The sequence below is a fragment of the Phoca vitulina genome, unplaced genomic scaffold, assembly GCF_004348235.1.
Source record: "Phoca vitulina isolate PV1807 unplaced genomic scaffold, GSC_HSeal_1.0 scaffold44, whole genome shotgun sequence".
Taxonomy (NCBI): domain Eukaryota; kingdom Metazoa; phylum Chordata; class Mammalia; order Carnivora; family Phocidae; genus Phoca; species Phoca vitulina.
The window spans coordinates 2,386,406-2,399,289 of NW_022589747.1; the positions used below are offsets into that span (position 1 = coordinate 2,386,406).

A 12,884-nucleotide genomic window follows, 5' to 3' on the forward strand; every position below is an offset into this window, starting at 1 on the left:
CCCAGCCACATTTCCCTGCCTCCTGCTAGAAGAAGGAGAGAGGTGACACTTTGGAGTGCTCACCCCACAGATGCAGGTGTCGGGGAGGGTTCCGGGATTGCAGGCTGCAGCATTACAGCTTTGGAGTTGCTGGGCTGAGTCAGGACTGAACCGTGGTGGGTTCGCTTGATCTCTAGAGACTTGTCTCTTGGCATTTTTGTAGTTTTTGTATTATAGAAAGATGAGTTGTCTTTCTCCTCCACCTTCTTTTCTTTTTCTCCCCTCATTTTGTCTGGGAGGAGAAAACGTCTGTAAGGAAGTTTCAGTATTTTACGTGTGTGTGTCTGCGTCTGGAGAGTTAAGGTCTCGGCAAATGCCACTGCCTTTCAGCTGTGTGTTTGGGAACCCAGGAGGGCCATCCGTGGAAGTCATGGTGAGGGCCACTGCGGGATGTGGACATTGGTGTGCAGATCTGGGCACTTCTGCCATCTCCTGGTGGGAACTTCCCCTCCTGGGACTTGACTGTGTGGCTGTTGGACTGGGTGATGGCTGTTTCTCGAGCAAGGATGGGTTCCCCAGCTGATTATTTTTCTTGAGAGCCTCGGACAGCACGAGTGCAGTTTGTTTTCATCTTTCCTAGTGCAGGGAAGCCACTCCTGGTGGGCCTGAGGTGTGGGCCACGGTGGGAAGCATTCCCATATAGCAAGGATGGGACTAGAAATGTCAGGCAAGACTCCAGGATAACGAGGACACATGAGAAGAAAAGCATGATACAAAAAATGTGATGAGAAAGAGCAGGCCGCCTCTGCGAGCTTCCAGAGAACTAGTCTCATGAAAGGAGGTGATTCACGCGCCCACAATGGGCGGTGACACAGCAGAACCGGGTGTTTTGATACTTCACTTCTGAACAGAGTTATTTCAAATTCGGAACAATGGAAGATTTTTCCCACCTGCGTTTTTCAGAGCGGCCAGTGATTGGCTTGTAAATAAAGACCTGAGATACAATTTTTTAAAGTTGAACCGGGGTTCTGTTTTATTTCAAGATCTCCAAGAAACTTCTCGATTATACGATGTAGAGTTGTATTTTTTTGACGATGTTATTTCCATTTGAAACGAGATTTCCCATTGATTTAAGGACTGGACAGGTAAGTACTTGTAGCTTCACAGCTGCTTAGTGCCTGGTTTAATTTGGCCACGACAAGGTCCCTGAAATGATGGTGGTCTTTTTGTGTAGGAAGAAAAACAGCAAGATGCTAGAAATAAAAAGAGTGATATATTGATTGCATCAGGGATTTTGACAATAAAAAGGCAAATAAGACACTGGAGGAAATATTTGCAATACTTTAAGCCAACAAAGGACCAATTAAGGAATTCCTTAATTCAAAAAGAAAATGGGGGGAAAAAAAAGAAGAAACAGTGATGTACAGATCAGTAGAAAAAAAAAAAGACAAAAAAATGCATTGAGAGGGCTCTAAAATAGTAAGACCCCCTCTTTAATGTTAAACCAACTATCCTCAAGCTCTAAACCTGCAGAATATAGAGTTCTGTTTGTGTTATTGAGTGTCTAGCCTGTCTCGTGTCTGACCATAAACTTTTGTAATATATGTATATATATATAAAATAGAAACATGGACGGAAACAGGGAAGAATAAGGAGTTAATGGACAAGGAATTATTATATACTAACCTACGAAAAAATGCTTGACCTAAATAATTAAAGAAAAATGATCAGTTTGATAAAACATGGACTGACATTTAAAAGTTTGTTAATCACACTAAGTGTGAGATTGGAGGGAAGAATGGCTGGTTTAGCTTTTACTGAGGGCATGTTGGTTAGCTATCCAAATTAAAAATCATACACACTTTGACTCAATTATCTCATTTGGCAATGGTACTCCATAAATATACTTAAAAAGTCAGCCAAACATGTGCAGAAAACTCATGATAGTGATGTCCCCAAACAGAAAACCTTCTAAGTTTCCATAATTAGGTGATAGGTTGAATAAATTAAATTCTACAGTAGATTATTGGGCACTCTTTAAAAACAGTAAGGTAGATCTATAAGTGCTGATATGAAAAATTATTTCCAAAAACATTAGTTATGCTTATATATTTCTTAAAGATTTATTTATTTGAGAGAGCGAGAGAGAGAGAGAGAGAGAGAGAACGAGCATGCAAGGGGGAGGGGCAGAGGGAGAGGGAGAGAGAATCCTAAGCAGATTCTACACTGAGCCAAAACCAAGAGTTGGATGCTTAACTGACTGAGCCACCCAGGTGCCCTGCTTATATATGTTTTTAAAAATGATTCAGAAAACTGTTCAGAGATATTATCCTTTGGGAGAGTGGTTGTATTCTTTCTGTACTTCTTGAATTTCCTAACCATGCATATATGTAATAATTTATAACATCAAAAGTTGTTATAGAAGTCTTGGGTCCAAACCATTTTCTGATTTCTTTATACCTCTCTGTCTTAAAAAAATGGCTATCATGTTATTTAAAAATTTTTAAACCAAAAAAATTAATTATGTATTTATTCTTCTTAATGCTATCAAGTCATTATTGACTTTGGGGCATGCTTTCTGTCTTGCACATTTATATTCAGCCAGAATTAAATAGGGAATCCTCCTCCACCACACCTCTACTCCCATACTTCAGGAAATGATTATTTGTTAACAGAGAATGAACAAGATGACTTGAAAGAAGTGTGGTCTTCTGAGTGTTCTTGACCTCTCTTTCTGGTTTAATTACCATCATTTGAGCAGAGGGTGGCCTCCTGCAGACGCTTTCCCTCTTATCAGACCGTATGATATCGGATTCAGTGATCGGTCAGGAACTTTTCATAATGATGCACTTTCTGACACAAGCAGTGTTACCTCATGAACTGCTTCGAAGATGGTGATTTCTTTAATTACAGCGGGGATTGAAACCTTTTCCACCTGTGTTTTGTCTTTATGGCTTTTGGCCACATACACCCAACCCGGACGCATTTAGATGCTGTTTCCTTACAGGGAAGAATTGGGACAGGCAGCTCAAAGAGCAAAGGAACTGAAGCGACGAGAAGTTCATTTTGGTTCAAAGCATTGTAACTTGGAGCCTGAAATAACCATCTTTAGTTACTGAGCATCCCTGACTTCCTAACCTGCAGATTTTAGGTTTTTGTTCATGCATTATTGAATGCCTAGCCTGTTTTGTGTCTGGTTATATGCTTTTGTATTTGTGGAATGACAGGAGAGGGAGTCTACCGGAGAACACTATCCAATGTAGAATCAGAGGAAGAATGACGACAGTAAGAATAATCTGGTGATAATTGAGGATTTTCTCTTAGTTTTTCACTGGGCTATACCTTGGGTGTTTCTTTCTTTCTTTCTTTTTTTTTTTTTTTTAAGATTTTATTTATTTATTTGACAGAGAGAGCAAGAGAGCACAAGCTGGGGGAACAGTAGGAGGGTGAGGGAGAAGCAGGGAGCCCGATGCGGGGCTCGATCCCAGGACCCTGGGATCATGACCTGAGCCGAAGGCAGACGCTTAACCATCTGAGCCTTGGGTGTTTCTTTCTTAAATAAATTCCATGTATCAATGGCAGTTCCTTTTTTTTTTTACTTTGAAAATTCAAGGCTATGCAAATTATTACAATCCTTATCTGTAGCTCTTTCGTTGTCTGTGTGAGGAGATTTTACTCCAATAATCTGAATTTTAGGAATTTGTTCCAATCTCGAGAAAGTAATTCAAAAGAAAAATTATTTATACATAAAAAATATTCGTTGATGGAAGAATGGGAATTATGGTATACCCATTTGGTAAGAATGTTATGCAACCAGTAAGATGCTAGTTATGAACCTCTGTGGAAACACTAGAAAATACTCAGAAGGGGCACCTGGGTGGCTCAGTTGGTTGGTGTCCGACTCTTGATTTCAGCTCAGGTCATCATCCCAGGGTCATGAGATCGAGCCCCACGTCGGGCTCCCTGCTCAGTGTGGAGTCTGCTTCTCCCTCTCCTGCTCCTCCCTCTGCTCATGCTTTCTTTCTGTGTCTCAAATAAATAAGTGAATAAGAATCTTAAAAAAAAAAAAGAAAGAAAATACTCATAAAAGAAGGTCTGTGTTGTGTGCCACCACCATCACTGGGAAAATGTCTATTTGGATGGAAAAGTCAGGAATGTTAAAGAAATTAGAAAAATATTGGGCACCTTGTTGGCTCAGTTGGTTGAGGGTCTGACTCTTGATCTCAGTTCAGGTCTTGATCTCAGGGTTCTGAGTTCGAGCCCCGTGTTGGGCCCAGCGTGGAGCCTGCTTAAAAAAAAAAAAGGAAAAGAAAATAAAAAGAAAAATAGTTAACTTATTGGAATGTGAGAAATATGAATGAAGTTATTTATTTAATTTCTTTAATGTCGTGAAGTCTACCATAAGTAAGAATGTGGAGAAAAAAGAAAGAAGAAGAAGACACGCCTTTTGGGAGAAGCATAAGGAGCTGACAGTCATGGGTCTGGATGTGGTGACGAATGAACTGGGCGTCTTCTGTGGGCCCCTGTCTCAAATAGTGTTCTCAGAGATGCACCGTTGGGATGATGATGACCTCCTTCAAAGGAGGCCTGACTGGCCAGCGTACCATCCTTCAGGAGAGGGGGCGACCGTCACACTTTGCAATTTATTCAAGCTCTATTTTTTTTTTTTAACATCTTCTGCAGGTCCTTTCTCTTGCTGAATTCTTTTGGCCATGTATCCTGTTCATGATTCTGACAGTGCTACGCTTTCAAGAACCTCCCAGACACAGAGACGATTGTAAGTTTCACTTTTGCTGTACTTTTTATATTACAGAGCTCTGGAGAAAAGAAGTGCAGCTCTCTTTCCTCTGTTCTTTATAGACTCTGAATTCTAAGTGGAATGAATGAATATTTATTGTAATATCATAATAGCTATATTTCTGGGGTATGTGCCAGTAAGCACCAATTTATATTTTTTTCTCTTAAGAATGATATTCACACATGTCTGCTCCATCTAGCAGATAGATTTATTCCTCTAACTAAACTGCCTTTTGGGCATATGTTTATATGCTATTATAAATATATAAAGAGTAGAAGAAGAAGTAAAAGTGGGAGATACAGGGGTGCAAGTGGGAGATACATTTCACAGTTTGCCAACATGATACTGATGGCAATGGTAGTTATATGGTGGTGGGGATGGTGGTGGTGATGACAGTGATGATAGTGATGATGAAGATGATGGAGATGATGATGATAATAATGGTGGTGATGAGAGTGATAATGGTGATGGTGATGATAGTGATGATGATGGTGATGATGTTGGAGGTGCTGATGGTGATGATGATGATGTCATGATGGTGGTGATGGTGATGATGGTGTTGATGGTGATGATGATGATGATGGCGATGATGATGTCATGATGATGGTGATGGTGATGATGGTGGTGATGATGATGGTGATGATGATGGTGATGATGATGTTATGATGATGGTGATGATGATGATGGTGATGATGATGATGGTGATGATGATGATGGTGATGATGATGTCATGATGATGGTGATAATGATGATGATGTCATGATGATGGTGATGATGGAGTTGATGGTGATGATGATGGTGATGATGGTGATGATGGTGTTGATGGTGATGATGATGTTGATGATGATGGTGATGATGATGTCATGATGATGGTGATGGTGATGATGGTGGTGATGATGATGGTAATGATGATGTCATGATGATGGTGATGGTGATGATGATGATGATGTGATGATGATGATGGTGATGATGATGATGGTGATGATGATGGTGATGATAGTGATGATAGTGATAATGATGTTGATGTCATGATGATGGTGATGGTGATGATGGAGTTGATGGTGATGATGATGATGATGATGGTGATGATGGTGATGGTGATGATGGTGATGATGATGGTGATGATGGTGATAATGATAATGATGATGTCATGATGATAGTGATGGTGATGATGGTGGTGACACACTGATAACTCATTACTGATTAACTTCCTCTGTTCCAGGAACTTTATCAGAAAGACTCTTGTTTATCTGGTTTGAAATCTCAACAGCATTGCTGCTTGAGAAATGGTGGTCTGTTTTCTTTCTACCAGATTTATGCCACCTGAAATATGGATAAGGTGGTTAATTCTGAAAATGTTACATGAAAAAAGGATTATTAAGGGATGGGCTTTATCTAGGGGCGCCTCGGTGACTCAGTCGGTGAAGCGTCTGCCTTCAGCTCAGGTCATGATCTTGGGGTCCTGGGATCGAGCCCTGTGTCGGGCTCCCTGCTCAGGGAGAGCCTGCTTCTGCCTGCCACTCTGCCTGCTTATGTTCTCTCTGTGTGTATGTGTGTCAAATAAATAAAATCTTTTTAAAAATAGCATGCCGCTATCCAAAATAATTCATTTATTGACTCACTTGACAAATGTATATTGATGGCTGGCTGTGTCCAAGGTCTTGCTGAGGATGGAGTAGTGGACAAGGTGTTTTCCCTGTCCTTATAGAGCTTGCTGTTGGCCCAGACGATTACAATACAGTGGCAAAAGTGTCACAATGGATTCTGCAGAGGGGCCATGTGAGCACAGAGGACAGGTGGCCAACCCATGTTCTGGAAAGGCTACCGGGGAATTGGCCTGTGAAACTTTGTTGGACTAAGGCGTGCAGGAGAGGAATGATCTGGGCAGAGCAAGCAGCATGGGGAGAAGTAGAACTAAAAGGAGTTCCTTACGATCGAGAAGCAGGGATGTGGCTGGAGGAGGACACAGGTCAAATCCATCAAAGGCTTTGTTTGATGCTGAGAATGGTCAGCTCGTAAGGGCTTGGAGGAGCCGTGGACCATAGAGCATTAAGGCCTGAGGGGAAGGCCTAAGTCAATAGTGGCAAAAATGTCTTTGAGTGATTTAGTTGTCAATAACAGAGCATTAAAAGAACAGCACAGCGTCTTGCTAGTTCAGTCCTGGTGGCCACACGGGAAGAGCAGCCTGTGATGTTCCTAATCTAACCACTTATACCCGGTCCTTAAGAGTTCATCTGACTGTGTTCATCAGGAGCACCGTCCAACAAGGAAGTGGTGAGGGGAGTCCTGCCAATGCTTCTCAGACGTTGGTGCAGATGGCCAGGTCTTCAGTCTTGGAGACAAAGAGAGTCCAAGACTAGAGTCCTCAATCTCTGACCCGCTGAGCACCCACTGTGGTGACCACCATTCCTGACACATGTCCTTGCAGGAGGAAGGACACAGAAATCATACTAGGAAACATGCCTTTTATTACTAGCTGTGCTATGACCCCATATCTCTGTCTGGTCTCCCACCTAGCACACTGGGCCTTGTGTTAGCTAAGAACTCCATTCACCCCTTTAGCTTAAAAGCCTGCTCATTCATTTTTCATTCATTCATTCATTCATTCATTCCTCCATTCATTCATTCATTAGCTTGTTCATTCATTCATTGATTCACACATCCAAAGTTTAGTGACTGTCTTCTGCATACAGAACATCGTGTTGAGTGAACCCTGGGCATCATGGGTCTCCAAGTCTTGGAGAGTATGATCGTTTCCCAGACCAAACTAGATTCACGAGGAAAGCCTTCCACCAAGGTTCTATGAGCTGCCTCCTGTTAGATCAGTCACTTCCAAGTTGCCTGTGGTCCCCAGCATCTCACCCATTGCTGTCCATCCATTGGGGGCATGGAAGGCGGGTAGGGCGGCGGCATGGATGAACCGCACTCGATCGAGCCAGGTGCCTTGTTGTGGCAACCTTTGTTCTGAAAACCCTTGGCTCCTATCCAGTTTTCTTAAACTTCTTTGTATTATATGATCTTTAACAACTAGGCTTAAATATTTAAGAATCTGAGGTGTACTAGACTGAACATGTGCAAACTAAAAACTCCTAAATCTTCGTATGAGATGGGGAGAGGTGTCTACCCTTATTCTTCCCACCTGATCCTTGTTTATGGATCACTGTGCCTGGAGGCCTGGCTGGGAAAGGGAGACAGGAATCCAGCGACCTGGTGAATCTTGCAGCTCAATGCCTTGAAGTGTGAATGCGGACCCGGGGGAAAGGTGCTCCATATGAAGGCCTTCTTCCTTTCTTGTCTCCCTCTCTCTTTTCTTTGGGTGCTCAGACCTTTATTTTTTTATTTTTTATTTTCTTAAAGATTTAATTTATTTATTTGACAGAGAGAGAGGGAGAACGCCCAAGCAGGGGGAGCAGCAGAGAGAGAGTGAGAAGCAGACTCCCTGCTGAGCAGGGAGCCTGACATGGGGTCCATCCCAGGACCTCGAGATCATAACCTGAGCCAAAGGCAGATGCTTCACCGACTGAGCCACCTAGGCACCCCCAGACCTTCAAATTAACTACAGGATTAATAATATAATAACACCATCTTAGATACTACCCTTCTGACAAATAGGCATTAATGTCTGGTCCCAGTCGTATGGACTCATTTCTTCCTTGCATTGACACTCAGGTTTTTTGCAAGCCCGGGATCTGCCCAGCCGAGGTGTCTTCCCCTTTGTCCAGGCCCTTCTTTGCAACACTGGGTCGGCCTGCAGGAACATGAGCTACGCGGGGCCGACGGAGTACCATTTACGGTAAGAGAAACACAAGCATCCTCTTCCGAATTCATGCGAACAGGCATGATGCTTTTAGGAAAGCCTCAATAATTTGGGAGAGGGCGAAGAGCATACACATTACAGAATTTACAGTTACAAGAAAATCAGTTGTGTTAAATGCAGAGTCATGGGAGAATGTCTCCAGCTAACGACTGGTTTCGGTAGGAGGTCTTTCCACTGCTGTTCTTGGAACCACAAAGTGACTGCTGATTTGCAAATGCCACTCGCGTGTAAGTTTGTTTTTTGTGGATTAAAAGTCTGGCTTCAAAATTACTTGCTTGGCCAACTATGAATTTTGGTGCCAAATGCGGCCAAACTAGTGTTTGTATGAGAGCTATCCATGGGGATTTTCCTGCTGGGCGATTTCTGACTGGGATCCTCTTCGTGGCTGAGGTCAGGTGAAAATGGTGGTCATTTACCACCTTCTTATTGACTTACATGGGGCAAGTGACACCCCTATTTGGCAGCCTGGGGGGGGGGTCCGTCGGCATTGAAGACCACACAGAGAAAGAGCCTATGTGTTTCCAATGAGAAGAGTCAGAATAAAGGGGGTTTGACTTCGAGGATCCTGAATGTTCTAGAAGCTTCTCTCAGCAGAGGTAGAGATGAAGGGAAGGGGCTAATGGTTCAGTAGTGCCAGGCATGAAGGATCTGGGTTTGGTTTCATCTGCACTTCCCGGCGTTGGATAATCTAAGACATTGGACTGTAAAGGGTGGTAACATATCCGATCTTCGTCTTTCAACTTCCAGTTACAAGAAGAAAACTGGAAGTTTCCAGATCATTTTGGACACATCTGGTACGATGTTTATCCGTGGTGCTGTAGAGATATTTTTGAGACAGGTAATCTAAAAGTACGATGTCAAGAAAATCGTTTAGAAACCGTCTGAAGTCATAACCCCAAAATAGTCAATGGTCTTCTTGTGTGTGAGGCAAGTATAAAAGTATAAAAGTGTAAAAGCCTCTTTCTGGGAAGTTTAGGAGGGCTAGAGCTTGCCAGCATCTCTGCCCCGGGGCTCCCCCCATCTGTCCCTCCCTCAGAACGGACTTTGAGGTGCTGTCAAAGTACGAAAAGTTGGGCTTTCCCCCCAAACCATGGCCTTGTTCCTGTTTACTTCTGGGCATCTATGCACGTTTCTCGACCTTTCTGAACCTTGGGATCTTGCTTACCTGCCTCCAGCGTCGTGAGTTTGGAGGACAAAATCTCTGACACACCTAGCACCATGCGTGGCCTGGGAGTGATACCGAATTCTTATTCCTCTGCTGTAACCATGAGAGACTGTGGTTCCTCATCCGGAAATAGCTATCCTCTTCCCCCTGTGCCCCTGTGCCCCCCACTTCCTTACCCCCATCTCGCTTTGCTGAAACTCAGGGATTCTCCCAAACCCGCTGACAGTTTCACACCCCATCCTGGGGGCCCGCTGTGCCCGGCAGGGGCAACAGGAAGCCTCGGATGTCAAGGCCAAGAATGAAATGCTTCTTGGCATCTACAGGTGCCTGAGGCAGAGGTCTGACAGGTGCAAAGTGAGGCAGGAGAAGACACTTGCAAACGGTGATGGGGACACACGCGGGGGAGCAAGAACACCACCTCGCTCAGCTCCAGGCTCCGACCTGCCACTTGACCCGGCTGCTGGCTTTTTCCCATAGCGATTCAGATGTGAACTCCCTTGACCCTCAAAGCCAGGCAAAGACTCCCTTCCGATTGCTCTTGGGGAGCTGGCTCGGCTTACACATATCGGAGAGCCCAAGTGTCCATTTCAGTCTCTTTAAACATTATCACGGTGAATTTAGTGTGTGAATTTCCGCGCCCTTTGTTATGCCCTGGGGAAAGTTCACTTTGGGCAGAAATCCCACATTTCATCTGCTGTAGGACATGAGTATGAAAATCGACTTCCTTATTCATGGCTTTGTGGGGAGCTTGCCCTTGGCTCTGACAGGAGGATCTCAGGGCTCCTGCGTGAGTCATTCCTGCAACCAGATTAAGGCACGTTCTCACACGGCGTCAGGAATCATTCCTGTGTTTTTAAGGCAAAGCCTCGGCACAAAAGCAAATCTCATGCATGTGTGTCTGTCGCCCCCTTTTCTCCGCGGGCGACCTGCCAAGGCTGGTGGACACCGAGCACCCTGGGACTGTCTTCACTCTGGTGTAGGGTGCCCTGCCCTCCCGTGGTCCTCACTGCCTTCCCGTCGGCTTTGTCCTGTTTTTTCCTTCTCAGGTCTACCCCGAGCCCTTGAGGATCCCCTCCTGTCCCTCCTGCTCCGCGGTCTGACTTCCTGTCACTCCTCCCGGCTTCTGGGTTTGCTGCACGGGCTTTGCACACTGTCCTGCGTGTCGTCCCCGTTTCCGTCTTACCACTTTTGTCCATCCCAGGGTCCTTTACAAGTAGCCGAAGCCTCGATCTCCTTCCAAGACATCTAAGAGTTCCATCCTTGTCCCTTAAACGGATGGAGGACGCGGGAGACGTCCAGGAGGACACAGGGGACGTCCAGGAGTATGGGTGCTCGAGAGGGAGTTCAGGAGGATTCTGTCCATACTCATGGCCCCATCTGTCCTTCTGCGATCACACACTTCTGTCTCCTCCCCCTTCATGCTGTCCCCCCTCCAGCCTTCGCAGGGTCAGGCTGCCTCTTCTGTGGTCCCCCTCCCTAGGAAACCCTGGCCCCCAGGCAGCTTTCCTCGTGGCCTCTCCATGGCATGTGCTGTTAGGAGTGGTTCCTTCTGGACGCTTCCCCCCACCCCCAGCCCGGACCTGTTCCACCAGACCAGGGCTTCTGGGGTTGATCCTGTTCCAGACTCTTCAGGTTCCCCCTCCATTCGTGGCCTTGGACATGAAGGGGCACCGTTAGTGTGTTCGGAGACGGGAGCATCAGGATGCTCTTCTCGGTGACACTGATGTCTTCCCTCGCACGCCCAGCTGGAGGGTTCTGGCCTCTGCACTGACGGACCCTGCATTTTCTCATTTTTTTCTATCGGGCTGCAACTGTGGTCCTGATTTCCGCTTCTTCGTCGCCTTGAGGCCCCTCCTTTCTCCTTTACAGATTTCTCTCTCAGGAGCCACAGAGGAAAGACAGGTCCACAGGGTCCTGGGGGTTATTTCTAGGTCCCTTCCTGGAGCTTAGCCAAGAGCGGGTTCAGCACCAGTGGGAGGATATCAGCCTAAGTGCTCAGGCCACCTGGCCCACCAGGAAGTGCTCCCTATGACAGGGTTGCCCCGATGTCCCTGTGTACCCCACACAGCTTTCTGGTGCTGCTCCCTCCCCTGAGCGCTCTCTGTGCCCAGCAGAGCTGCCTGTCAGTGGAAAACACGAGAATATGGGGAATCAGGTGTGTTCTGCTAGCTTTCATTTATAAATTTCTCCCCCAGTAAAACTTGTCTTATTTGTACACCATGTTAATTTCCCAGTTTTTTTTTTTAAGATTTTTTATTTATTTATTTGAGAGCGTGAGCACACAAGCGGGGCGGGGGGGGCGTGGCACGCAGAGGGAGAAGCAGACTCCCCACTGAGCAGGGAGCCCGATGAGGGACTTGATCCCAGGACCCTGGGATCATGACCTGAGCCCAAGGCAGATGCTTAACTGACTGAGCCACCAGGCGTCCCCCGTGTAAACTTTAAAATCAGCTTGTTTATTCTTACAAAAAAGCCTGCTGGGATTTGGATTGGAATTACATTGAAAATAAAGCCTTATAGAAATTTAATGCACATACCATAACATTGACCCTTAATTAAGGTAGGCAATTCAATAGTTTGTGGTGTATTCACAGAGTTGTGCAACCATCCCCACAATTTTAAAACATTTTTCATCATTCCAAAACAAAAAACAAAAAACAAAACCATCTGCATCCATTAGCATTTACTCCCCATTTTCTCCCCGTCTCCCCCAACTCCTAGCCTACGCATCCACTAACCTGCTTTCTGGCTCTAGAGATTTGACTGCTCTGGAGATCTCAGAGACGGAATTAGGCAATTTATGGGTGTTTTCATAACTGGCTTCTTTCACTTGTTGTGATGTCTCGAAGGTTTGTCGCAGGGGGCAAGTGTCAGTCCCTTCATTCACATTCAGTGCTGACCATATTCCGTTGTGTAGCTGACCTACATTCCGTGCATCTGTTCGTCAGCTTATGGTCCTCTGAGTTGTTTGTACATTTTGGCTATTGTGAATTACACTGCTACGAATATGGGTACGCAAGTTCGTATAAGTATGAACTTCTGTTTTCGTTTGTCTTGGGTATATGGGAGGTCAGATGGTGACTCTGTGTTTAATGTTTTGAGAAACTCACTGTTTCCAGGATGGC

At 45.1% G+C, this 12,884-nt stretch overlaps 1 protein-coding gene across 1 annotated transcript in view; it reads left to right on the forward strand.

Moving 5' to 3' along the window:
- Positions 1-12,884, forward strand: part of ABCA13 (ATP binding cassette subfamily A member 13) — a 369,069-nt gene that overhangs the window by 13,424 nt on the left and 342,761 nt on the right. The window contains exons 2-3 of the mRNA XM_032430502.1: positions 4,663-4,756; positions 8,447-8,570. Of these exons, the coding sequence (XP_032286393.1) occupies positions 4,663-4,756; positions 8,447-8,570 (218 nt within the window). The remainder of the gene's footprint in view (positions 1-4,662; positions 4,757-8,446; positions 8,571-12,884) is intronic.